At 42.4% G+C, this 26689-nt stretch overlaps 1 protein-coding gene across 4 annotated transcripts in view; it reads right to left on the reverse strand.

The window, feature by feature from the left end:
• The window catches only part of PALM2AKAP2 (PALM2 and AKAP2 fusion), a 271234-nt gene extending 260418 nt beyond the window's left edge, over positions 1–10816 (reverse strand). For all 4 annotated transcript variants that reach the window (XM_074855287.1, XM_074855286.1, XM_074855285.1 and 1 more), the window contains exon 1: positions 10375–10816. In XM_074855287.1, the coding sequence (XP_074711388.1) occupies positions 10375–10419 (45 nt within the window). In that variant the 5' untranslated portion in view covers positions 10420–10816. The remainder of the gene's footprint in view (positions 1–10374) is intronic.
• Positions 10817–26689: the final 15873 nt, after the last annotated feature.

Below are 26689 nucleotides of genomic sequence, written 5' to 3' on the forward strand. Positions count from 1 at the left end.
GCAACCAGACACCTATGACTTGCTCACAATCACATCGTCAATGTTATCCACATCAATGTAAATTGGATTTATTTCACCAAGGAACATGTGTTTTCAAAGACTATGGAGACCAAAGACTATTTTTGTTCTCTTATGTCTCCACGTGAGGATGGTGGTTTGCCCTACAATGTCACAGATCAACATGAAGTAGAAACAGGAGCTGTAGGTACTTGGATCACCAAAAGACCAGTCTTGCTTCCTTATATCTGCTTTTCAGGACCGTTTTCATGAGCTGTGTGTTCTCAGGCAAGGAAGGACGGTGCAGTGCTCTTCCAAGAGTCAGGGGGCAAATGCAGAGGGGAATTCTTCCCAGTGCTCTGAGATTTGTGGAAGCGTTGTAAAACGAAACTCCTACCAGACTTCTCCAGTTCAGCAGGGTTGTCCGTCCCCTCCTTCTCAGCAGTGGAATAATCTTTAAAAGACACCTTGTGTCCTTAATTATGAATTATTATACTGTTTTAAAAGCCTGTAAAAAAAAATCATCATTGATGTAAAGAGTTGTCTATATTGGAAACTTTATTGATTCTGGAACAACTCCTCTGTGGGACATTCAGTCCTGTGAATTGCTGAGAAATTCACAGAGGAAGAGGCCTGCACTGTTCAGTGTCACATCAATCTCATCAAAACCTTTGCTCAGCATTGTATGTAATGTCACACATGATAAGGACAAGAATGCATGTAAACCAGTCAGATTCTATTATTTTTCCTCCGGAGATCAGGAAGCTGATAATGAAAAGCATCAAAAGTATGAACAGGCCTCTATTTCACAGAGCAGTTTCAGGTCTCCTATACGGATTTCAGTCTAAATTTTGAACTTTTGAAACTTCGGCAATAACAAGTGTGAACTTAGCACAAGGAACTGATATTTCTCAGGTCTAACTGATACAGAGACACAGGTCTTAATGATGTTGTGTTTAGACTGTTCTTGATTTCATTTTTTAAAATCTGAAGATTTTTTTTTTTTCCTGTCTGGTTAGAAGATAATTCCTTAACCAGAACAATTTACTAAATTCACCAGGATGCTGGGATGAGTTTATGGACATTCCTAATTCAGCAGTTTTTCCTGCCACAAGGAGTGGTCTTAAAGATGCAGCTTAAAATGCCAGAAAATGAATCAGCCTTCTGCTGGAGCCTACTTCTCTAAAGTGCAGCGAGTGCTTGCATATGCTTGTATTTATTAAGAACAAATAAATGATTAACAACTGACCCTTACTTTTTATGTCAATGTAGGTAGGAATTCAAAATAGATAAGGGATTAACTCCCAAACACTATACTATCTGCACAGAGCTGCCAGAACTTGCCAACACATCCAAGATAGTGCTTTTGTACCAAAGCCAGTGTATGAGACAATCCAGTTCCCTGTGCTGCAGTTATTGTAAATTTAGTGACACCTTGGATGCCAAATGCTTGCTTTATGCTCCAAACGGGAAACAGTTGGATGACTACAGATCCTTTAAAACCCATGGATGTCAGTGGGAGTTTTTCCAAGGACCTGACACATGGTGCAGCGGACCTGTTCCATGAAAGGTTAACAAGTGTGTGTGTGCATGTGTGTGTACTCCAACCCCTTCCCATCTGGGAAGCCCACTGGGGAAGACCAGTCAGTCTGATGCTGGTACTGCAGCATGCAGCACTCAGCTGGTTAATAGCCAGACACTTGCATTTCGCTTCGTTATCCGCTCCCAAGTAATCTCAGCTCTGCACTCACTCCTGCTGCTGCCATAAAGAGGCTGCAGCTGTGTGACTCTCTGCACCAAGCATTATGGGCTGCTCAACTCTTCCTCTTCTAGCAATAAATTACATGGCATACTGGCTTCTAATTTCTGTCTGCAGTTTTCAATCTCTTAATAGGGACTCCTTAGCCATTACCTGCCCAGGTTACTTCCTTCTGCTGCAGTGCTGCTTATAACTCAGCATGGCAAAAGAACATGGCTGAAGCAGAGGAGCTGACAATGATGTGTCCCCCCAAAAGGCTGGAAAGCACCTTTTATTTAGCCCTCTGTTGGTAAACTGAGGGCTTACTTTCAGGGAAGGTATTTTTAAAAATCTGAGCACACCTCTGCTGGTCCAAATCTGCAGCTGATTGTCAGTAACTGCTATTATTAGGCACTGCAGAGGGGCTGAGCCCCACCCTGCTAACTGTTGTCTGTGGAACCTGACAAATGATGCTGGCAGCTCAAATTAAAATAATCAGAGCACCGCCTAAATCAACAACCTGAGCTCTGCGTCGTCTAGAAAGGGCAGCAACTCACAGATAAGAGCAGGTCTGTCTCCTTCCAAAAAGAGCTCCCCAAACTGCAGTGGTTGTTGGCCTTTTTTTCTGCACAGAGAACGTTTGTTTTTACTGGCGAAGAGGAAGAAAGCTTTACACGCCTCCAGCGCCTAACCTCACTGCAAGTCAGCTAAGTAACAAAAAGCATCTGTGTGTCAAGAGCTACACAGGTCTGGTGTGCAACTGCCAAAAGGCCATACCCATTTCACTGCCACTGGACTTGTCGGGTGATGTTAACCCTTGCAAGCATTTGGCTTTCTCAGATCAGAACTTGCAACATAAAAGGCTTTTCTATGCTAGGCAAATTAGAACCAGGGCAGGTGTAGCATCCCTGAGCTCCCGACTCCAGCTCCTGAAAGGCACCCTCAACCCAAACAGTGCCTCAGCACATGCAGAATCAGCACGTGCTCATGTGCCACTCGAGAGAGGGCAAGGTTTAAGATCACATTTCAATGCCATCCTGCCTAAATAAGGAAGAATGGATTGAATTCAAGGCTCTGTTGGTTTTGCTGGCGAAACAGGCAAACAAAACCCTTGCTCGAGCTTCATTTCCCCCATCAATAAACAAATACACTGAAATCTTTGCAAAGTTCCTCGGGACCCACTCACAAAGAGGCTCAGAAGCTAAGTATTACTGCTGTGAGTCCTCATAATTTACTGCACATGCACAGTCCAGTGCCTTTCCAATACATGCTGCAGACCAACCATCTTGCTGGTGACTGTGCTTTGCAAGGATTCAGCTGAGGAAAGAATACACTTCATTCTGTATGAGAATAAAACAGTATTTGTAAAGCAGTTAAGGACTTATATACGTGGAAGAGCAAGAGTGCTCAAGGAAAGACTGAGCGCCCCCTTCCAGCCCCACCCCCCCCCGCCCCCCATCCCAGCTATCCATCACTCTTAGCACAGCATGTAAATCCCAAAGTCTCTCCTCTGACTTCACATGAACATCTACGCCACTGCTACCGCAGTGTGCGGCGTCTGTCCTTAAAGTTACACTCCAGACTACAGCTGTTCAATAGTTTCCGAAAATCTAAACCTTTCACAACTATTTTACCAGAGACTTAACAACAGCAACAAAATCACAAAAAATTTTCACCAATTTTCAACTTCTTTTGCAAAACTTAATTTGAAAGGCACAAAATGAAATCCAGTATCTCAGCTCCTTGTCTGTGCTCAAGAGATGTTGGTGATGTGTTAAGGGCGAGGAATGTGCTGTGGAAACAATTCTAAATTTAAACAGTTGAGTTTGGGTAAGTCTGGAGACTGTCTAGAAATTTCTCAAGAGTAAGTTGGTTTCTGGTTTCTATTTGTTCCTAGTTTTCACTGATACCTTGACAGCAATATTTTTTCATCATATTTCCGCTTTTCTTGCTGTCATGTAAACATTCCTAAAGCTAAAATACAGATAAAACCTGAGACAGTAATTCTAGTTTCCAGACATTATAGGCATTCTCCTTTGGCTTTTGGTTTAGAATGGGCAAAGGCCATAACATTTCTTACACCGTGCTTTAACTCCCAGTGTTTTATATGCTCCAGAAGTCAAGACGAGATACAACTGTGCTTGCACAGGTTTCTCTGTGCATGGTCTGCCATGAAGCTGACTCATGATATTGCTGCAGCCCAGGGTAGAGCTGCAGATTTGTGTGCAGCGAAACCTCTCTTCATCCTTTACAGCAAATGCAAACATAACACTTCTTCTCCCACGGCTGATTTCCACTTAGATTCACAGGAACCTCACAGGTTCATATCGTGCTCCAAATATAGATCTCATTTAGATTTAGTTTGTGATAATCCCTAGTTTACAGATACTAAACCCACTCCTGGAAACATTTGCAGCAGGATACAGACTCTTCCTAACCCCACCAGGTGTTTCTCACCATAGAGCACTCTGGAAATCTGTTAAGGTTTCACTAGCTCTCAAGTTTTTTCAGCTCAGAATATAAAGGGAGGATAGCTACAGCTACAGGAAGATTTTCTATTTCAGGCATATGGATGTTAGGACTGATGAGGAACAAGATGGCAGAGGAATGGTTCTGATTAATCGGAGCCTTAAATACAATTGCAAATAGGATAATGAGAGGAAAATGGGAATGGAAACATTGGATTAAACTATGTAGCAGCAATATTCAAATAAGCTTCAAAATTAATTGCAAGAGGGGCTTTCTTTAGTGCTGAAACTCGTGAAAACACTTAAAGACATGGTTACTCCAGGAATGTGTTTGAGTACACAGGATGGTTGTACTTTCTCAGACCATTCAGCCCATGCTCCATTCTAGGATAGTGCCTAAAGCAGAAGACTTCAGGAGCATGGCAAATACATGTAAAACTTCTCTGTCACACTCTAGTAACTTGTACCTCAAAAATTACTTCTATCTAATGAGAAAGTCCTTCATGGATTCCACTTTCATAAGAATGCCTGGGTTCTCCTCCAGACTGGGTGCACTCTGAGCATTCACCACATCCTGGAAAAAGGGGCTCAACAGCTTAATAATTCATTTTAGGAAGAACATCTCTTTGGGTTTGTTTTATCCACAATTGCTACTCTCCTTAGACACCTACTAATTCTTGTGCCAAAAGGTGTTATCTTCTCTCTCCATAACACTCATGACCTTATAGATTTCTGCAGATTCTTCTCATTCACCTATTTTCCAAGCAGAAAAGTCCCAGCGGGTTAATTCTTTCCATATCTTGCTGTCCTTTTTTTTCTGTAGGCTTTAGGTCTGAAAACAATTGAATTCAGACAGATTCGATCATGTGCTTACCTTTAAGGACAAAAACATTACTTCCTAAAAGAAGGCATAGGAAACTAGTGTGTAAAGTCATCAAAGCAACAGTAAACTGTTGATGAAATGAATTTTCTTTCTATGTAACCCCCAACACCAGAGATTGTAATTTTTATCAACAATGTTCTCTGGAAGGATTCACAAAAATTGTGAAGAAGTGTTACAGGAAAATGACCTTGGGCATGAGATCTACTACTCATGAGTTTTAAATTTAGGGGGTAATAGACAATAGGCAAATGGGGGGAAAAAAAAAAAAAAAGAGAGAGATACTGGCTTTTCTGTCAATAAATTTTCAGAAATTTATGGACACCACATGATGCTCACTGCAGTTGCTGAGTGTCCAACCCAGAAACATAGAATGCCTAGGTTACCAACAATTGCGATACTGAAACTATACCGGTACTATCCTTCCAAAAGATAATTGTATTACTATTCTCAAAGACCTGTCAAACAATTAGTGCAACGCTATATGTAAACATATATGGACCTGCCTGCCCTTTGGGAGGACTCTAAAACATCACCTGGTATAGGTTTAACTGGTGTGAAACTAATATCCTTTGCAGGACAAGGATCCCCTCCTCATCCCTGCTGAATTATCTCCCACACTAGTTCTAGTCCCTTGCAAAAGGCAGCACTGCTCAGACTGCAGTCTCCTCTTCTGTGGTGCTGGCCCTGTACTCCCTTATATTTGGACTCTGTATTGGCCTCATTAACACGAGCTGTATGAATGTGTGAAGGACTTTAAATGGAGGACTCCATTTACCAAATAATCCAACTTGCTCTGCAGGACTGCTTTTTGTCATTGTAATTACTCCTCCACCATGGTTTATATTAGTTGCATACTATCAATTTTGATTTTTCATTTACATCAAAGTACCAATAGAGAACACCTTAAAGCCTTGAAAAGCTGCTTCCTATAAACTCTCCCCTGTCTTTGCTCTCCAGGAACAAGGCTCTGTTCATCAGTCTCCCTCACTAACAGCAACTTTTTGTGACCTGTCTGTTAGTCAGTCCTTAATCCACCTAAGGCAGGCCCCACTGATACAGAAGGGGGCTATTTTTAAACAACAGTGTCCTGCCATACTATGTCAAACACCTAATGACATTTAGGTGATGTTAGATCCAGTTCAACAAACTCGTAGTCTCATTGAAAAGGCAAGAATGGTCTTGTTCGACAGGAGGTATCTTTGACATGGTTACTTGAATGTCAGTAATTACCTTTCTTTAATGCTTCACTGAGCTACTGGTTCTCAGAGCTGGGCACTGGTAAGCTGTAACCATTGTTACTGTTGCTTTTACTTGCTAAGAAATCAGTACATTTTAGTAGCTTCCCACTTGCATCTGCAGGCTGGACCTCTCCTTAAACCTGAAAACCTTCTCCAGCTCCTGTGTTGGTTGTTGCTCTAGTGGACAATTTCTCCTCAGTTCTGTCCCTCAATGATTGCCTTTAATTCACCTGATATATGGGTAACGCATATTCACTGCATCATATGTGCATTTGTACCCCAGATGCACCGATACATACTCAACACCTCCGCTTCCCGGCTTTATGAGTGCTAGCTAAGCGACGGAAAATATTTACATTTTGCAAATGTTTGTCTATGTTTAGATCACTATCTGGTGGTGATCTCTGCAGTCACAGAGAAGAGGGACGTATAAGAAATTGTGGAGCCACACAGTTTATTTATCCAAAATGTGATAAATTAACTCAGCTCACCTGTCCCCTGGCCATGGAGCCTGCATTGTCCAGGACTGTTTGCATTCCAAACTTCTGAGCAACTCGCAGCAGGCATATTTTTTAAAGCCACAAAAATACTTCCTTTTTCACCCAAAATTTTACCCACTGCCCCCCCTTCAGGAAAAGAGCAGATGCAAGCACTGAATATGTTATAGGAACAAGCTCTGAGAGAAGACAGCGTCCAGCCCCCTCTTTTAACCTCTTGCTTGCCTTCTGCAAGGCATCTTCCTGCAGCGTTCTGAGCTGGCACCGCTTGGCTCCGTCGGCAGTAGAGCAGCAGATTGGTGCTATGGTGATTTAGGGTCAGGCACAAACAGATGTTAAGAGTGGTGTGGCATGACAGAAAGATTTACCAATATCTGTCTGTGGCACACATGATACCCAACTGGGGAGATCTGATTTGAGTTCTTCTCAAGGAACAATCAGGAAACCAATCACTCCTGGCCATCATAGGACCTCCCCAGGACACAGAGTTTATGTTTTCCTCCCAAGTAGAGAAAAGTGAGTTCCACTTTTAGTAGCTGCCTCACATGTCCCCACTTCTTAAACCGGACTACCACAATGGTCTGAGTCTTGTTATAGTCAGTTTATGAATTTTAGGAACTTCAGAATCAGAAAGGTCTAAAAATCACAGCTTAAGCATGTATAATGGTATTAAAACATATACATTTAAACCTGCTTTTCTTTTAGAATCACACATTCTATTTTTTAAAGACTTACTTAGCTGTTTCATGCCCTGGTAAACCATAGCATCCAAGTTCTCCTCAAACTTGCATGCATCCCTAACAGCTTTGACACATGGGCAAAGTCCATTATTCACAGTTTACAGATGGAAAATGAATGCAGAGGGAGACTCAGTATTTGCTGCTGGCAAAACAAGTGGCTGGCTCATATTCACCAAGGTTTAGATTAATGTCCTAACAGTTAGATCCCTTTTTCCTCTTCCCATGACACTTTGCACCAGACAGGCATATATTAGAACTGTGATTAGTCACAGTAACAAAGTACAAAATCAAACTTTTCAAAAGGCGTCAGCCTTCTGGTGAAAATATTCATATTTACATGTTTGGATTTTATTTTCTTTCCTTAAATATTCAGTGATGCACACTTAAAATTTACTCTGCCTGTCTTCCTGGCAAGCTCATTTGCCGTGGTGACTCTGAAGCAAGCACAAACTACAGACAACCGTGTGTAGAAGTCCCAGTGGTAAATGGATTTCTTCCTATATGCCTAGCATCCAACCATCTTGATTGAAGAGTGCTAGTGTAAGCTTCTGCTCATCTGAGTGAGATGTTGCACCTTGTTAAAATAGAGGGAACACCAAGATGAACCGAAATGCTACCTTTTTCTTCTTCTAAGAAAGGCCATGCAACTTTTGAGGACTGACCTTATTTTAGCCAACTGATGGTAGAATTCCCTAACTTGTGCCATGTCACTCATCCTGATGGAGCAAAGCTTACACTAGAAATCAACTTCTCTACATTCTGACAAACATTTGCAGCAGCCCAAGCACAGAAGAAAAGTTGTCTAACAAGCTTATATGGAAAACCTTTTGCTGTGCAGAGTCGGTAAGCAAACAAGTCAGTTCATGGACCACATTCAAGCTTAAAAGAAGGCTGAATATTTCTGATGCTGAAGTAAAATTCTTTCAAGCTAATTCACTGCCTACATTGCTATACTATGTTTTATTTGTGGCTAGAAATAGAAACCAAAAAGAAAATATATATATAGAAAATGAAGATCCTGATTCTGAAGGCCTTCTCTCATACCAGCATAAATCTACTGTAAAAAGCTGCAATACACCAGGTGATCATTTTATTTCCATGATGGCCTCATTGGTCTGAAATGCAAAGCACCAAGAAGCAGAGTATCTGATTTACTTTGGTGAAAGGTTTAAGAACATCATGTGGAGTGGAAATGGGTGCTGCTTGGTTTTCTGTTATATAGTGGTCAAAAGAAGCAGCAATAATGTAAATAATGTTTTTAATGTAGAGATGGAAGTTTTTTAGAGCTATGCAGAGCAGCAATGTGTGGAGCAGTTCTGCAGTATGGCTCTGCCGTACAGGAGTCCCAAACCAGAGGCAGTGGCGAGGGTTGCCTCCAGGGGAATGTTCCCAGTTCTTCCATTTGGAGATTTGGCAATGCCTATGATGACAGAAAACTGTGAACCATCTTAAAAATATGCATCTACTTTCTGCTGCCTGAAAATTAAACAGTTATAGTATCACTCCCCCCATATCAATCAAATGATACCATTTGCTCTTTTTCAGGAAAGATTTTTTAAAGAAAAAAACCCCAATCTATTTGTTTTACATCTGGTTATTTTAAATCTCTGTGGTCCTATTAGTGGAATAGTGGACTTAAAGAAAACTGCTTGGAACAGCAACAGCAGCAGCAGCAGCAGCAGCGGCAGCAGCAGCAGCAGCAGCAGCAGCCATTCCTCTTACTACAAAGGAAATCTGTAATCTCTGCTGGCTACAGTAAAATATAGCATCTGTTGATCACTGGGGGAACCAGGGAAGGGAACGTAAAACCCATGCGGGCTCTGCCGTCTTCTGTCAGACCCTTCAAACCTCCAGGTGTGTGGTCCCCGGCACAGACTGTGCCACCCGACTGGGACCCACACAGCTGCATCAACACTTCAGCCCTGGGGAAGAAGAAGAGCTGGGTGTCACTCAAACAAGGGCAGGCTGTGTGGGGCTGGCAGACTGGCAGTGCCCACAGAAACACTGGCATTTTGACACAGTGCCTGTGCCGTGTGGAAGATGAGCTGGCAATTTCTGTGTGCCGGGATGATGATGGTTTTTAAACAGCCAGGCCCAATCCTCACGAGGTGTCACTGCCCATGTTCCTCTGAGGTCTGCACCAGCTGAAGCCCATGGCTCACTCCAAATTATGGTACTAAATGTGAAAAGAAAAGTTTTAACTAAAATGGGGCAAAATCCTGTCTAGACTTTACGCCTGTCAGGATGCAGCTCAGCAGGGAATTTGTCTGAAAGCATGTGCTCAGCTATGGAGCTGAGGTGACAGTTTAACTAGTAGATCAAATAATTACATGATTTTGATAATGCAGTGTTTGTATTGGATTGTCTTAAAAATTAGTAATATCACAATTATTTTCTGCAGTAAAAGCCACCCTGCAGCAGATCATTTTGTTTAACTTCTTAATCAGCTAAGCTAAAGCTCCCACTGTGAGAAAATATCTTTTCAGCAGAGTACTGATTTTCTCCTGCAATCTCCCCTCCTCCCCACTTATTCCTTCTTTTCTTCTTCATCATCAATCTTTTAAGCGTGCCACTGTGCATTCACATTTTTCTTTCTGCACGTGTCAGCTCAACGCTCTTCCTCAGAGCCCTCTTTCTCCGCCAAATCCTGCAAAGCAGACTTTAACCACTCATTTCCCGAACGGGGAACTCCACGCACAACTTCGTGAAAGCCAGGCTCTCTGAGTGCTTCCCAGCCACGGTGCCGGAATCCCCCCTTCCCTCCACAACCCGCAGCTATGGACAAAAGAGCAAGTAAAATGAGACTGACTTACTGCTATGGCTTGGAGCCTTTCCTTGTGCAACTCTGCTTCCGCCATCCTGGAAAGAAGGACACGGGAGGAGAGAGAGGGAGACGGGTGGCGAAAAAAGAAAAAACAAAAACAAAAACAAAAAACAAAAAACCACCAAACCAAAAAATACAAAGGCAAACAAAACCAAAACAGAGCACACACTGCAGTCACCCAGGGGGAACTGGAGTAATTGCAAAGAAAGCCGAGATCCTGTGTAGTAGTCAGCCACTTTTGGAGGCACTGCAGGCTGGCTCACGGTAGGATCATTTTAGTCACTGGACCAGTGCCTGCCTCGCTGCCTGTCTCCCAGCTGTATTGCTAACTGCATTTCATTGCTGCTTCTGTGTGCTGTTGCTGTCACACAAGCCATGTATGCACTCTCCGAGCAGCTGAGTGCAGGGATCGCTCGCATGGCTATAATTTTTGCGTTGACGTCTCAGCTCATTTGCTCCTCCTATGGGGCGCTGGGTCACGACAGGAGCTCGACATCAGTAGCGTGCACAGTAATCCAAACCTGCATGACTGCAGCAGAGGATCAGACAGCTGTGCCACAGCATGTCCTTAGCGAGCAGCACAGCGGGGAGGGAAGGACGGTGGCACATGGCGCCGTGAGCGGGAGCTGCGGCAGGCAGGCAGGCAGGCAGGCAGGCGGTTGCAGCCCTGAGTTAAAGCACTTTGGCTAAGGGAAAGGACAGGGCCAGCAGGAGGAGGGAGGGCATACACCGTGGGGGAACGGCACAGCCACTTGTGAATGGAGGTATAACATGACATGTTGCAAAAGGCTGCTGCTGCAGGGCGACCTTTGCAAACAGTGGTGAAGAGCATAGGTGTGGGGAGGGAGAGGGAAGGCGTCCATCCACCCTGCACGTGCATTGCACATTAAAGCACTGCATTGACATAAGACACTGGAAAGTGACAAAGCCGTCCTTACAAACAGTCTGACGGAAGACCCCAGGTGTGTTATAAATAGGGAGGGAGCCAGGTAGGGAAGGGAGGGGAGGCCTGAGCCAGTATCGTGAGGATAGCCTTGATTTCAAGTGTGGCTTTGGGTTTGCATGCAACCTCCTTACTTTTTTTTTTTTTTTTTTTTTTTTTTTGTATGATCTCCCATCTGCTTTGTTTTCTCATAAATGGCAAAGAAGCTCCCCACTGCCTCCAGTCCAGTCCCATGGGGTGCTACTACAAGGGTGAGCACAGGGCTGCCCCGGCAGAGGAACTGCCACTGTGCCAGCTGGAGGGCTGGGCAGGGGCTGATTCTGGCATCCTGCTGCTGTCCTGCTGTGAGGAGCAGAAGTGCATTTTGCAGCATAGAATTTTGGTTTAATAACCACATGTTTACAAGACAGGGAAACCATCATCCTGGAGGAAAGAGGTCTGGAGGTCACCCTGCTTCCCCTGTACTGCCCTTTTGTGTGCCACCCAGCCGGCATTTTACCTCTCTGCTGGCACCCCCATCTCTTCTCCCAGACATCCTCCACCTCCATCCCATTTCCAGCTCTGGGATGTGTTACTTGCTGCAGGCTGCTTTTCAAAGCAGCTTTCTAAAGTGTTTCTACCTCCTGGTCCCATTTCTCTTACTGGTGCCCAGCCTCCTTGTCTTGTGATAGCATGTCAAAATCACTTCTTGCTTAGCTTTGCCTCTGTGAGAGAGGTCCTTCGTTGTGTAGAAAACTCACAGAACATTATATAATTCCAGTAGTCTCTGTGGCCAAAAGGGAAAGTTTTATTGCTGTATCCCAAGTGAGACAGTATCTTTAAGTGGGTTGGGGTTGGCTCACAGCTGGGGGAAATGCAACAGTTCCAGCTTAAACTGGGGTACTCTTTCAGTCTTCCAGCTTCAAGTTAATTTTTTGTATGGCATCTGTCCTGTAGCTTATTTGGTCCTCTTCAGCTTGTTGCTTTTCTTCAAAACCTCTCTTTTTTTTTGTTTTCAGTCACCACATAAAGGCCCATGTATTACTGCTTATATTACTACAGCTGGTTTTGAAATATCCCATCACACAGAATCCAGACATCTATACTCCCACATGTCCGGTGAGAACATACATGGGCAACTCCTACTAAGACTTGCAAGCTATGCAATTAAATCCCTTCAATACCCATCTCATGTTCTGCTGTTAAGCCTTGCCCAGGGGAGGAAGTCTGCTACAGGCTCTATCCAGCAAAGGCAAGGGTAAGCCCCAGTGCTAACTGGAGCTGGGATGAACAGCCTATTCATGCCATGACCTGATGCTGCCAAAGTGGTGTGTTAAATTCACCACATTAGGCTATCCCCTCTTTCCTTCCACAAAGCATTTAAACCATATATTTAAGTGCATTCAAGGTAGTTGTATATAAAAGTGCATGTGCACATCTCACTTCTGATAGAAAACATCGTGACAGTTCATGAAGCACAGTAACTGTAGCTGAGCTGGACACTGTATTCATCCTGTGTTTATCTGTTCTCCCATTTAACTACAGTGCTTGTTGCAGGCGAGGGCTAAGCAGGATGCATCCTAGTGAGTGCTGGGGTGTTCCTGGCCCCAGTGAAACATGCTACAGGGCTGTGCACCCCTCTTCAGTTTAGTTTGGCAAGGAAATGCTGTATCAGCCCACCATGTCGGCTCTTTACGATTGTACAGAAATGGCAAGGGGATGTATCAGCAGCGGATCAGTTTCTTGCTGGTGACTTGCAATGTAAAGGAAAGGCTGGAAATCTGCAATAATAATAGCCCCTAGTTTCCCTACACTGTCTTTCTTTTGTATAGCTTGAAGCCTGTGATGCAGTGAGGTGGGAATCCTTCAGGCAGGGTGCTCATGGAGCACACCCGGGTGAAATGACATCTATGAGGTGACTTACTAGGTCATGCAGAGTCTGCAAGGGACAGCCCCTATAGACATTTAGTTAGTGAAGGCAGCTTTAAACAAAGCAAAACAAAACAACCACCCTGTCTACTTCTACACATCTTTTTTGTCCATGTTGGTTAGGATTTTTGTTTTCAGAATGTTTTGCTATGTTGGTAAGGATCTTTAATAAAAAATAAGAAACTGTGTTAAGCCTCACAGTTTTTTATTTGTTTTGTTTTACTTTTAGGGCAGGAGGGCAGGGTACTATTTCCAAATTTTGAGGTTATTAAGAAAACAAGAGAGGATGGAGGGTGTAGGGAGAAGGAGAAAGATTCTAGAAGAGTAAACAAGTAACAGAAAAGAAGTATTTTCATATACATTTTTTGGTAGCTAAAAATGAAGAAGAAAGGAACAATGTCCCTATTATTTTTCAAATGTCAGTTAAAAGGCTGTTCTTTTCACCGCAATTTTTAAAAGAGCAAAAACTGCTACATCTTAATAATGTGTGAATTGCATCCCATTTCCATGCAAAACAGATTTTTATTTTCATTTCTCTGGAAATGAGTGTAGGAAACAATCTGTAGTCCCTGCTCAATGCTGGAGAGGATCCTGAAAACACTCTGAGTTATGTGTAGCCTGAACTTTTAATGAGACAACTTAGTTATATGGTGGAAGTCAGGTTCTTGTCCTTGCTATGGACCTGGATTAGTAGTTTAAATAGTGGTAGTTTAAATCACCTGTGTTTGTTTTTTGACAAGCCATTTTCTTTTTTTGACAAACCAGTTTTTTTTTGCTATTGCCTTGCATATGACAAGAACCCTTCTGCATGATGCCAGGCATCTTGTCCTTGGGGAAAAACCTTTGGTTTGCCATCCTCCTGGCTGTTGGTAGGACTGAATCAGTCTAAGAAACCAGACTTTAGCCTGAAGACTGCGTAAGGAAGGCACACACATACACATGAGGGTCAGGATTAACGCCTCAGCCATTGCAAATGCATTGACATATTTTTGTGGTGACAAATTAATGGTTGGATCCTGGCAGCGGTTGTCAAGAAAACACAGAGCAAGGAGGAAAAACAGGCTTCACATTTGCATTTCAGATTGTTTAAGAGGAGATACTTCTGGCTCTTAAAATTACCACATGCCAGCATGTTGCATTGTACTGTACTAACACTGTGCTGGCATCCTCAATATTGTCGAGCATTCCTCCCTAGGGCATATTTGAACCACATTATTTTCATCTGAGTTGAAATCTTGAGGTTTGATTAATCTGGTTTTTACCTTCCTTACCAGACTTTGGCCTCAGATGCTGTATTAAAATACGCCAGGAATGAAAATTTGTCTAAACTTTTAGATTCCTGAGCCCATCGTCCATGCTCACTTTTTGGACTCCCTCAAACATAGTGTCTCACACAACACAACCTTCAAAATTTTTGGCAGTGGCACCATCCGACATTTCCAGGAGAGGCTATTCCATCTGCAGTTTTAATTGGGGCTCTCAGCTGTGTGAGACAAAAGTCTCTTGCTGTCCTTCTCTCTCCCATACCCAGGATGCTTGCTGAGGGTGCACAGTGGCTGCAGCACCAGAGGTCGTGCTTGGGCCACTTGGAAGCTCAGTGCTTGTACCTCAGGGACCCCCACCCCAACAAGCCATCACCTCGGGACAGTTGTCCTCATCCCATGAACACATTAACCCAGTAAGCAGTAGCTTCATGGTGGGGACTGTGTGTCCAAGCCTTGCACACCCACTCCAGGTGGCTGGTGGTGGGGGTGCCCAGTCTGTTGCCACTCATGACTTGCTGTGGTGAAAGTGAGAACTGGCTGAACACCCGAGTATGTTCTCTCACCCTTCTGCTGTGGGTGGCAGATGCTAGCACCAGTACACCTTCTTCATCCCCCACTGCCCCTTGCATGGGTTTTCATAGGCACAGCCCCCAGGCAGCGTGGGCTGGTGGGAAAACCAGCCTGAGCGATGGGACAAGCAAAGGCTGGGAAGTCTCCCCTCCATCTCTCATAGCATTTCACACCTGGAAAATGCAGATGGGGAAACCATAAGGGATATGCCTGAAGTTGAACAGGAGGGCAGTGGCAGAGCTCAACCTATACATCTGAGTCCGGTTCTGTAAGTGCACAAGATCATTCTTTCTTGATTGAAAAAAGTCTTTATATCAGACTTGGTTTAACTGAATTTGTTTCCTCCCCCTTTTTCTGTTGTTTCAGTTTTACCACTTGCTATCAAGACTTAGAGTTGAAGCATGCACAGCAGGAGATGGCATTGTTTAAGAAATAAAAAGCTAGAGCACAGGGCTTTGTTTTAAACCTTCCCAAGACAGCAGGCTTATGAATAGGTAAGCCATAATTTATTAATAAGTGCAGTCTATTAGGTTTTTCCATGTTTGCTTGGTTTCGTTCTGCAGCCATGGAGAGTTTGCACTGAGAAGTCCTCTGACTAGAGGGGTCTCCACACGGTCATGCCAGTGGCAGGACACATTCTCTCAGTGAACCACCAGATACTCTGAGTTGAAGTGGCCCATAAGAGCCTCCACAGAGCAGAGGTCTTCTGGCCAAATGATGTCTTTTGTCCACAAACAGTTGCTTGTAGGTGATTCTGCAGGTATCAGGGACAAGAAGCAATGGCTTTCCTGAGACCTCTTGTCCTGCCATCCCCTCTGCCATGCTTACACAACCTCATGTTAGCCTGAAATTTATTCAACACCTTCAGTTTTTGGCAGTAATTAATGAAGCAAGACGCAGAGCACTCCCTGTCAAAGCCTGCAGGTCAGTAAACCAGGAGATCCTGTTTGCAGTGACTTTCCTTGAAGTAGCAAAGAACAAGAAGAAATGATGTATGCATTTCACCTTTCTCCCTTCTTTTCTCTCCTGGTAGTTGGGGTTATTTGAAGCGTCCCAGGTGGAGAAAGCAACCTGTCTCCTCTTGGGATTTCAGTGCCGGCACTGCAATTTGCTTACCCAGCTAATGCCTTGCTGCAGGAGCCTAGTCTGGCTCCTGGGGAGCAGAGGGGGATTGGACAACCTACAGAGGAGAAATCTAAGACAACCTTTCCCAATTTTGTTTATTCTCTCTGAAATTACATAAAACCAAAAATCCTGGTAAGTCCTTACCTTCCACTTTCTATTCTCTTGACACTTTATATCCAGTTGGGGCAGAGAGGGGTGATGAGAGCAAATATTACTCCCAGCACTACAATGCAGGGCAGAGATATATCTGTGAATAGGACAACTCTTCACTAAAAGGGAAATTTTTGTTGAATTTCTATTATATCAGCATAATGATGCCACTGAAATAGGTCACCACCCCTTAGCTGCGCAACTCTCTGTAGCTCTTAATGAGCTGAGATTCACGTGTAGACCAGGACTTGTGTTAGCCACCCCATTAGAAACATTTTGTGGCATTGAATTTTGTGGTTCCTGACAACTTTAATGCTGATGGGGAAGAGAGTCTTGCTCCTTTTGCCCCTTAAAGCTGACTTGGTTATTCAAATCTGTCAAGAGAAAGAGGAAAAAAAGCACATTTTTTAACATTGGATTTAAAAACTAGAGCTTGATTCTTGTAGATTCTGGCATGTCCCTCTTCTTTCTCTTCAAACAACCCAGATTGCAGCAGGAAAGCTGCTTTTAGCAGCATTTATTCCTGTTCTTGTGCCTGCTGATCTTCCTCCACATATAGTACATAGCTGAAATGATATTCCCTTAAAAAACACAAAATATTTACTGCTGAGGTTTCTGCTAGTACACTGGATTTTGCTTCAGAAATGAGATAGTAAAGAAAAGAAGTTACCTGTAGCCCAACTGGCAAAAGCTGTAGAAGAGGTGAAAAGAAACTACTGCCCCAGAAGGTAACAGGGGCCAGAATCTGAATATTTGGGTTTTATTGCTGCTCTGACAACTGTGTGACCTTTGCTTCCATTCCCCCATATATGACAAAAAGATAACTTAACACGTCATTTTCAAACACTCTTTTGGATCCAGACCCTCTAGTCCATTCTCAGTTTGGTCTCCTATCCGAACAGGCTCCTCAAAGAAGGACTAGGGGATTAGCATTGGATTTGCAATGCCAGAAAAGTAATAAGGAGTCCACCCCAGTCTACAAGGGCAGTTTTTGTTAATGACAAGCTTTCAGCTAGGGTTAAATAACCAGAAAATTTAAGACAGTATGCCTTCATTCTCTGCAGAGGGGCTGCCCAGAGAGGTGTCTTCAGATTGTCTGCATCAAGGCTATAATTTAATGATGGGCATTTCAGATCAGTCCACCTCCACTCCAGCACATTATAGCAATGAAAGAGCTGGAATTTTGATTTTATCTCTTTGATGAAGAGGAGTTAAATCCATCCATTCAAATAAGGGATCTGACAGTACTTTGAAAGAGGAGAGAGTCAGATCAGAGTCAGGTCTACTTATCACAGCTTGTCTTTCTGAAATTCTCGAGGGACCTGTCATGTAGCCTTTGAGTCTGCTAGCTAGTGGTGCCACCCCTAAAAAAAGGACCCCCTAAGGACAGATTTTTAGGCAGTATCCCATCTTTGGTCCTCTGACTTGAAAAAAATGGAAACCTTTTGCACAGAAATAATTTCCCGGCCTTTTGGCCTCTGCTTCAGGTTGTGACAGAGTCACACAGAAGGAGCAGAGACAAAAAACAACTGGCTACTTTCTGGATCCATGCTGAAATTTTAATATGAATTTTGGATCAGTCTACACTATGCCCAAACTGGTACATCCAACTTTTGTGGTTAGCTAGGGAATTCATTAAGCTTTTCACAGCCTGAGGCAGCCACAAGGTGCCAAGAGTTTGCCTTGAACCAGTGTAACACACAGTATGTATTATGCAAAGCTACTGTGTTTCATATGTGCAAGTGATTTCTTCCAAGAATCGTTAAGCCTGTTGTTTCTTCTCCATGGTCCCACTTTCAGTGCTCAACTCAAAGGCAGGCAAGCACACTGTCATGTCCCTTTCAGGTATCCCTGCTGCTTCCTTGCTCAGGGCCACTGCAGGTATGTGGTATTCCCTCCAATGCTTTTAAAGACTAGTGCTATAGACAGCAGAAGTAGATGCTGAGAAAAATCGTAATCAGGCTTCCTGAGGAAAATGCAAGTTCTACTGACTTCCTATTCAAGTTGCTCCAATGGTATTATTTTATACTTCAATATTATAAAATACAAATTGGACAACTGTTTTACATTATATTGCATACCACATACAAGCCTCACTTGAGATTACCATTAAACTGGTACCTCTGGCGTGCAGTTAATTAGGAAATCAACTTTATATCTTGCGCCTCTAATGCACAAATGCCTTGTCTGGTAAGTAGCATTCAGAAGAGACAGTATTCATTAAAGCTAGTAGTCAGATGTTCCTAGGATGAAATTTAACGCTGCTTTACAAAGCAGTCTAAATGATTGACATTGTCTTCCACTAATTTCAGTGGAAAATCATTCTTAATCCTCTAGACTGCTTTGAAAATCCCTGTCAACATGTCTGCATTTTTAGCTTCTGCATATATTCCAATTTTGGAACCTGGAAGAGAGTACAATACAGAATTGTTTCAAAGGTAAGCAATCACCCAACCTTTTAAATAAAGATATTTGGGGAGAGGCTGAATGCTTTAACCCTGAAAACTTGTAGTTATGTCTTAATTTAGTATTTAAGCAGTCTGTTCATCTTTCTCCAACTTGCTGTCATTGATGTGTCTTGTACTGGAGAATAACAAAATGTGGAACAAGGCTGCAGGTATGCTCAACCTCATGGTAAATTCAGATCTCCACAGAGACATGGTCTGAAAAGAAGTTTACCTGCAGCTAGGATAGTTATTGCTGGGTGTGCCAGGAATGAAAAGAGAGAGGCTCCCTGTGAGGCTGGGACTGGCTTACAACAGACAGGTAACACAACAGAGCCTACTGTAGTTATGTGCTCTAGGCACTAGCTCATTATAAATTATAATAATAGTAACCATGCAGCAGTGTCCTCTGCACAAATGGAGAAGGAGACATGTCAGGTTGTTATTTTAGCAAAATAAGACTTTTTTTCTTGAGTAAGTCTTGTGCAGAACGAGAGCCCTGCAGATTTCTACTAGGAGGTTTGAATCAATTTAGTGAAGGTGCAGAAAATCCATCAGTTGAGGCCTGCTTCTTCTGCTGCCCACTCTTCACAGCATAACAGTCTGAGAGTCTTTCATAAGGATGGTAGAGGAGCTTTGTTCTGCTTATAAAATTATAGAGAAAGAGATGCAGCTAATGAAAAAATACATCTCTTCTTCCTGATATTACCCAATGTGATTGTCAACTCTTTCCTTTTCTTGCAGAAAACAAAAATGATCTCTCTTTTTCTATGTTCTTCCTTGATTTCTTTAAATGACTGATTTATTTCAATGTTCTGATGTTATGGGCAATACAACACTGGCAGTCTGGGCACTCACCAAAGGCATGGAGAGTACTGTAGTATCTGTCTGCATCAGATCTATTTAGGCAACTTAATTTTCTCCACATGTTAGACTGTTCCTATCATGGAAAAACATACTTTTTAAAGACTGGTAAAATAATTCCAGTTGAGATTTGGCAGGAGACAAAGTGTTTGTTGACTCTAGTGCCCTGGAAATCACACAGTGTGGTTTTATAGCTGTTTCAGGATACTTCTAGCATGTGTAAACCTACATACATATGTCTACAGCAGATGACAATATTGTATCTGGTGTGTGATGGCAATGAGGTGACAAGAGTCCTGGACGTGTCTGTTTTAAACAACTTCAACAAATCTTCTAGTTGCCAAATTACTAATTGCTAAGCCCCAGTTCAGCTACACTGAATGCACACAGCCCCATGTTGTTGTGAGAGTCCCATTTAAGGATGATGGCACTTTCCAGAAAACTGGGACCATATGAAAAAAGGGACTTTTAAAGTTGTGTTTTGAGTTCTCACATTTCAGATCTGTCTAGGAATTTCAGTATATTTTTCCCCTGATTACACGCATAGAGAGATGTAGAAGTGTAACAACATTTGCAGCTTATTTCATGTTGGGCATGTAAGCGACAATGTCAAGTCCCAAGTATTCTACTTGAATAACAAACTTATATGTCTCCAAATCAATAACACTAATTACAAAACAAACTCTAACCTAAACAACATTAGATGATTTTATTTAGTAGAGTACACCAACAAGCAGACATTCTGTAGATGTGGTTACTAACCAAGCCCTGACAACTTGCAAATCACTTCTTCCATGGAGGTGTTTCTTTGCCTTCTGTCTTCTTGTTCTTTTAATGTGAACTCTTCAGTACTGGGACTGCTTGCTGTGTGGCTGCTGAGGAAGGATGACGATTAGTTAAATTACATTTGTCATAGCAATAGCTACACCTACAAAAAATTAAGCTAATATTTAGTGTTTAAGAAGAAGTGTCATTGATGGCAAAATAATGATAGTTTATCAAATCTAGCTTGCACACAAGATATGCATTCATTTTAATGAGATAGAAAGATTAAAAACCACTCCCATTTTATTTGGAGAATTTCTCAAAAGGTTTGATTTCTTTCCTAAAGGTAAGATACATTCTGAGAAAAGCACTTTACACTGTTTTTTACTTTTGTATAGTGTCAGTATGGGAATATAAACTTGCAAATGATGTCCCGTATTTTAATTTTTTATAAAAAACTATTTGAAATCCTGCTTATTAGTACCTTCAAAATAATACTGCTTTGCTAGGAAGGTCACAATCAGAGCTTGAAGAACAGCTCTGGATTTGATTTGCCTTTCAAAATACCCAGTTATTGAACCATGTTGCACTTGCTATCAACCTAAGTTTCCAGCCCTCTACTGATTTATAGTTATTTCTGACTGTCAGTGGTATATTGTGGCAAGGAGTTCCACAAATTAGCTCCAAAACCTGCTTCTTTTTAATAGGCTTTTTTTTTTTTTTTTTCCCCTTGGTTTCGCTGCACCTGTTATCCAGCTATCAGAGTTTTGATTTAATACTCTAGGCTGCCTATCTCATCCCATGATGAAAGTGTACCAGCTGTGAAATTTTATAATGGGAATCATTCCTGCAATCGATATGAGCACAGTTTTCCCAAACACCACAGAAAACCCACTATAGCAGAAACAAAGCATAGCTCATAATCTTCTGGAGTGAGGCAGAGAGGAAGAAAGATGTAAAACAAAAGGAACATTCTTGATACTTTGAAGAGAAACAAAGAATGCACTGAGAAAAATGAGTCAATAATGTAAAAATGGCAGGAAAAACAGGGGTTGCCTTTAGATCAGAGATCTGGTCTGCATTGTCAAATTAAAATGATGTTTCAGGGGAAGAAAAGCAAGTATTTTAGTCTGTTATTTTTGTGTAAAAGGTTCCATAATAAGCATTAGCTTGGCATTTTTTTCCCTTGAGTGAGCTGCAGCTTCAACAGCTACAAAGCCAGTGAGTCAAATGCAACATTGCTGCAAGTAGAAGCTGGAAAAACATTTCAACAGTGCCCACATCAGAGAGGACTGTGAATAAGAGTGGGTTCAAAAGTCTTTAAAAGGTGGTTTAGTTTGTTCTGGTGATCAGCAAATGCAGCTTCAATTTTTATATGGATGTGCCCACCTGTGTGGCATGCAACCTGGGCTGTTCTTTTTTCTTTTTCTGAAGAGCTAATCCTGTTGTATGCCTAACTGAGCAACCTAAGGTCCATGGATACTGTGGTTATTGCAGTTTTAATGCTTAATTAAGCTGTGATCTTTTGGCTCTGGATAAATCATTGAGTGATGACAAATACTGGTTATGACAGTGTGGATGACATTCAGTGCAATGTCTTACAGTACCTTTTGCCCCCAGAGCAGGTTACAAGCCATGGTTTCTACTTGGAGCCCCTGAACAGATGTCCTGCAAGTGGCAATCCCACTAAAGTCACACAACTCTCTGCTTGTGGGGCCTCTTTTGCATGATTTGCCTCATACAGTCTGGATTTACTCAGCCCGTGTCTGTGTAGTACAAGGTGCTACCATTTGCAGGTTTTTGAACTATGGGGGTTGTTCTGGGGTGTAGAGAGGGCTGATGGAGCAGAGTTTTGCCTGCAGGAAGTGGGATAGCCTTCTGACACAGGACTGTGGTGCACGACGTCTGAGATCTGCTCCTGGCTGTTTTGCCCCTCTGTGTCACCCTCATATAGGGCTCCTGTCTTCCCATAGCACCAAACACTTGCAAAGCCCAGTGCTAGGAAGTATGGGAGAGGCTGAGAGTCCTCCTGGATTTCCACAAATGGCTGTTTCCCATGATTTATAACTCAGCCAGCTTTCAGAGAGGATATTTTAAGTCAAAGCAGAGCATATTCTGCTTTCAGTGGTTCGCATTCCCCATTTCAATACTTTAGCCTAATCTGCTGATGTTTCAGAGCTGCTAAAATAAGATATATACACATTGAAAAAAGAAAAAATGAAAATGTTTCTGCTGCCCTGATATAGAGTTGCTGCTACCATTGCAGCTACATACCCTCATGGAGTGGGAATGAACTGAAAGCAGCTTTTAACTCACGGCTCCCTCAGCCTCACTGGCAGATCAGATGTCTCCCCAAAAGCAGCAGATCCCATGCCTTACCACTGAAGAATGTGTAACAGTGGTAGACCACCAGTCTTCTCAGGGCATCACAGCTGTAACTGAAGTCAGGGTAATACACAAAAATACCTCTGTGTCTTCAAAGTAATGTAGCCTTGCAGCAAGGACATCCACATGGGCAGAGTTAAGCTTTTGCCCTTCCCACCCTTTACCCTAAGGCCACATTTTTACGATAGCTGTGCTAGAAGGGAGCAGGTCAAGGCAGACAGGACAAACGGGCTCCCTGAGCCGAGAAAACTGTTGCTGTGATCTGTTCCCAATAGGCTGACACTTGGAGGGGTTGTCATGTGCCTGTGCTGGAGCTAAAAGGCCTTATAAGGCAAAGCCTGAACAAACTGTTAAGCAGTCTGAAGTGTTCCTCAGTGCTGAAAAACCTCCAGGGAATGCACAACATACCCCTGGCAAAGATTACAGCATATTTTACAGCAAGCTCATAGAGTAACAAAGCAGATATTGTATCTTTGAATTTCAGGCTCTGCAGGCTACTCTCAGCAAGAAAATTAAGATCAGGTCCCCTTCTTGGATTCATTTTACTGCAGTGGTACAAGTTAAGTGTCATTCATTAGATCTGTCTTCAATATTTCATAAAGTTGCACATCGAGTCTTCTGCTGGAAAGATGCTCTCCACAGCAGAAAACTTATCTGGAGGCGCTGTGACCTGATGGCTTGACAAACCAGATCTTTTTAAGCTGCGGCAGTAGTCAATACCAATGATGAAATGAGCAGACCTTGCTTGTGAAATCTCCACAGTAAACCAGCCCTGCTTTGCCACTCTCCCGCTCACTTGGGTCATGAGGTGTGAGAACTTCCACTCCCTCCACATTTCCCTTCGTGCTTAAGGAGGAGCTGTGGCACAGCTGCCTTGCACTCTCTTCCCAGACCTGCAGGAAAAGCATTGCATGCTTAGAAGCAACATACAGAGAAAATAGCTGAAGATTAGCTCTAGCTAATCTCAACCTCACCAAAGACTCAGAGAGTAAGACGAATGACAGCAAAAAAGTGTGAATAAAATGGCTGCACCACTGAGGAGCTCAGAGCAGAGCCATTTTCCTGTGGCTGTGAAGGAAGCATAGCTGTGGCGAACCTGTGCATCAGGGCCAGGGATGAAGGCTTAATATCTTCCCCTGAGAAGGCTAAGGACCATCCACCCTTTCCTGCTGGAGTTAAAAAGCCTTGGAAAGCAAAGCCTGAAAACAGTGTGTTTTGCTGCCTTTTTTAATGTTTGTTGGTTACAGCTAGCTGCAACTTCTAGTAGTTTTTTGTAGTTTTCCTCTGATCTGCATTTGCTGAATATCTTCAGTATACTTTAAGGTGCTTACTCACCTACAAAACAGTGAACTGTACCAGAAAGATGTGGGCCATCTCTTTCATAAGCCAGATCAAACTGCTGCCAGTCTAACAGCTGTGCCTGTGGATGCCCACAAACAGTTTCTCTGATGTTTTTCTCTGTTGGTTCTGCTATTTGCATTCTCTTACTGAAGCCTGTTTACTCTTCCAGCCTTTTCCTTGTTATTTTCTAATATAAATAAATCCTTTGCAATTGCTTTTTCTGTTTCTAACCAGCTGCCTGTTTACATTATGGAGGTGCTGACCTAAAACTTACATGGGCATCCAGAGAGAAAAGCATGTTTAATCACTTTTCCAAAGTGAATATGGTTCAGAGCACCTTTATTAATTAAAACAGTAATAGAAAGGTGTGAATGCCAGTGTGGAATGACTTTCAAAAAGCAAGACCATTGAATTGAGATTTGTTTTCTTCCTCCTAGAAGGAAGCCACATGGAAGTAGCCTTGCTCCAGCTGAGGAGGAAAAGACTGGGCATCTGTTGGTTACCCACTGGCTCCCCCTCATACAAGAACTGATCTAATAGGTCTCCATGCAGGAAGGACTTGCAAGCACAGGTGTCATTTGCAGTTGGTACCTTGTTCATGGATGCCAAAGATAGGACTGGAAGTACTTTGGACATATCCATAGTCCACCTCCCTGTCCTAAGACATATTCAGATACACTGCAACCTATTCAGTTACAGTGAGACACACATTGTCATGGATGCAAAAGATACCATCTTACCATCATACCAACCATCTTCATCAGAAGAAAGACTTATCCTACCTAAGTTTTGGTAGGGCACTGGATAGCAGGGCACTGGCACATCTGTAAATCAATCCCCAAAAGGTAATATGGAAATCAGCAGCCAGCTAAAGTGACTGGGGTTGAATGAGGACCAGATAGCAAAGTTAGTCACCTGCAGGTGACAACTGACAGTGTCTAAAGAGGGTTGCAAAGTGCTATTTGTCCTGTAACCATAAGAAAAATGAAATAGTGTAAATAACAAAACTTTTCAGCAAATTAGTTTTGACCATTAACCCACCATTTTGTGCATGACTTTCTAAGAATGGACAACTAATTGAACCGGCAGGCATACCCGTAAAGACATTTAAGGCTCTTCTCTGCAATTAATATTGTAGAAAATCACGTTTGAAATCCATCAGCACAAGAGCATTGTCATTGAAGACATATGATCTCTAGGAAATGCCTTCTCTCAACTACTGAATAGCAGGAGCTGGTGACCAGAAAGACCCAGACTGAGGTATAGTTATTTTAAAAGACTAATGGTAAAGGCAAGCAAGTACGAAAAAAAACTATAGAGAAAAGCAGTGTAAGCAAATACCATGCAGAAAAAAAATGCACTCAAATCAAAAGCAAGTTTGAGAATATCAAATCAGTGCTAAACTAAAGGTCAGAGGAATCAAAATGTAGAAATGGACACAAATTCTTCACTAGCCAAGGCAGATATAAGAGATGGGTCAAAACCTGTTATTAAGGTTGGTTCAGGCCAGTGACTTGAAGTATGACTCAATTTGGTGTGTAACATACATGACTGCTTGCATCTAACTAAGGGCATGCAAAGCTTTCACCAATCTCCTGAAGCAGTCCTTTTGTGGTGTAAAATGAACTCCAGGCTGACATAAACTGCTGACTCTTGAAACTTCTTTATGTCCTCCATTATGTTTTATCCACAAACCCTGTATTTTTTTTAATCTTTAGCATCATTATCTACAGTAGTAATGAGAAAAGAAGAACACTAATGATTTCCAGAGCTTGTAGGAAGAGGTGGCTGAAAGCCAAAGAAACCTTTTCAGAAAATACTATGTGGATGCTGGGTTTTGACTTTGCTTAATCCCTTAGTATTTACAAATAAAGAATGCCAAGGAGGTAAACTAAACAGTTCAGTGTTGTACATTTGATGCCGAACAGATCTTTGATAATGCCACTCTTGACTGGTGTCAAATCTGTGTATTCAGGAATGATCCAGAAGCTCAGATACCACCACTTAACATTTTCATGCTTTGAAGATAATGCCTAGGCTGCCAATTACTACCTTGTAATTTTTGCTGCATAGTTTTGAACACAGATGTTCCCAAAAGCTGCTGTTTTCTCTGCAAATACCTGTGAAGGCAAGAGGAGCAGAGTTTGCAGAATTTAGTATTTTATATTTAGACTATCAAGCAATGAAACTCAATAATGAGAAAAACATTTTTTACTATGTGCCTATGTAAGAAATCTCTATCTCTAACTGAAAACTTTAATGTCAAAAAGATACAGAAAGAAGCTTTGGCCTCTGACCAGAAACCTTGTTACTAAGCCTACTCAGGTCCTACAAAGACTGAGAGTCAGGTTGATGGGTATTCTGGCCTGTTGATGAACATCTTGAAGCCTGTGCCTCATTCAACAGGGTTTGTCTATGAAAATGAGTTGAACATTCATTTCCAAGGTTACCCTGGGTCAGAGACTGCTGATGGACATGTATCTGGTAAGTGGAACTCTGATTTTTATACCTGGAATTAAATTCTGTAGAAGTAAAAACTTTGTA

Source organism: Strix uralensis, chromosome Z (genome assembly GCF_047716275.1).
Source record: "Strix uralensis isolate ZFMK-TIS-50842 chromosome Z, bStrUra1, whole genome shotgun sequence".
NCBI lineage: Eukaryota > Metazoa > Chordata > Aves > Strigiformes > Strigidae > Strix > Strix uralensis.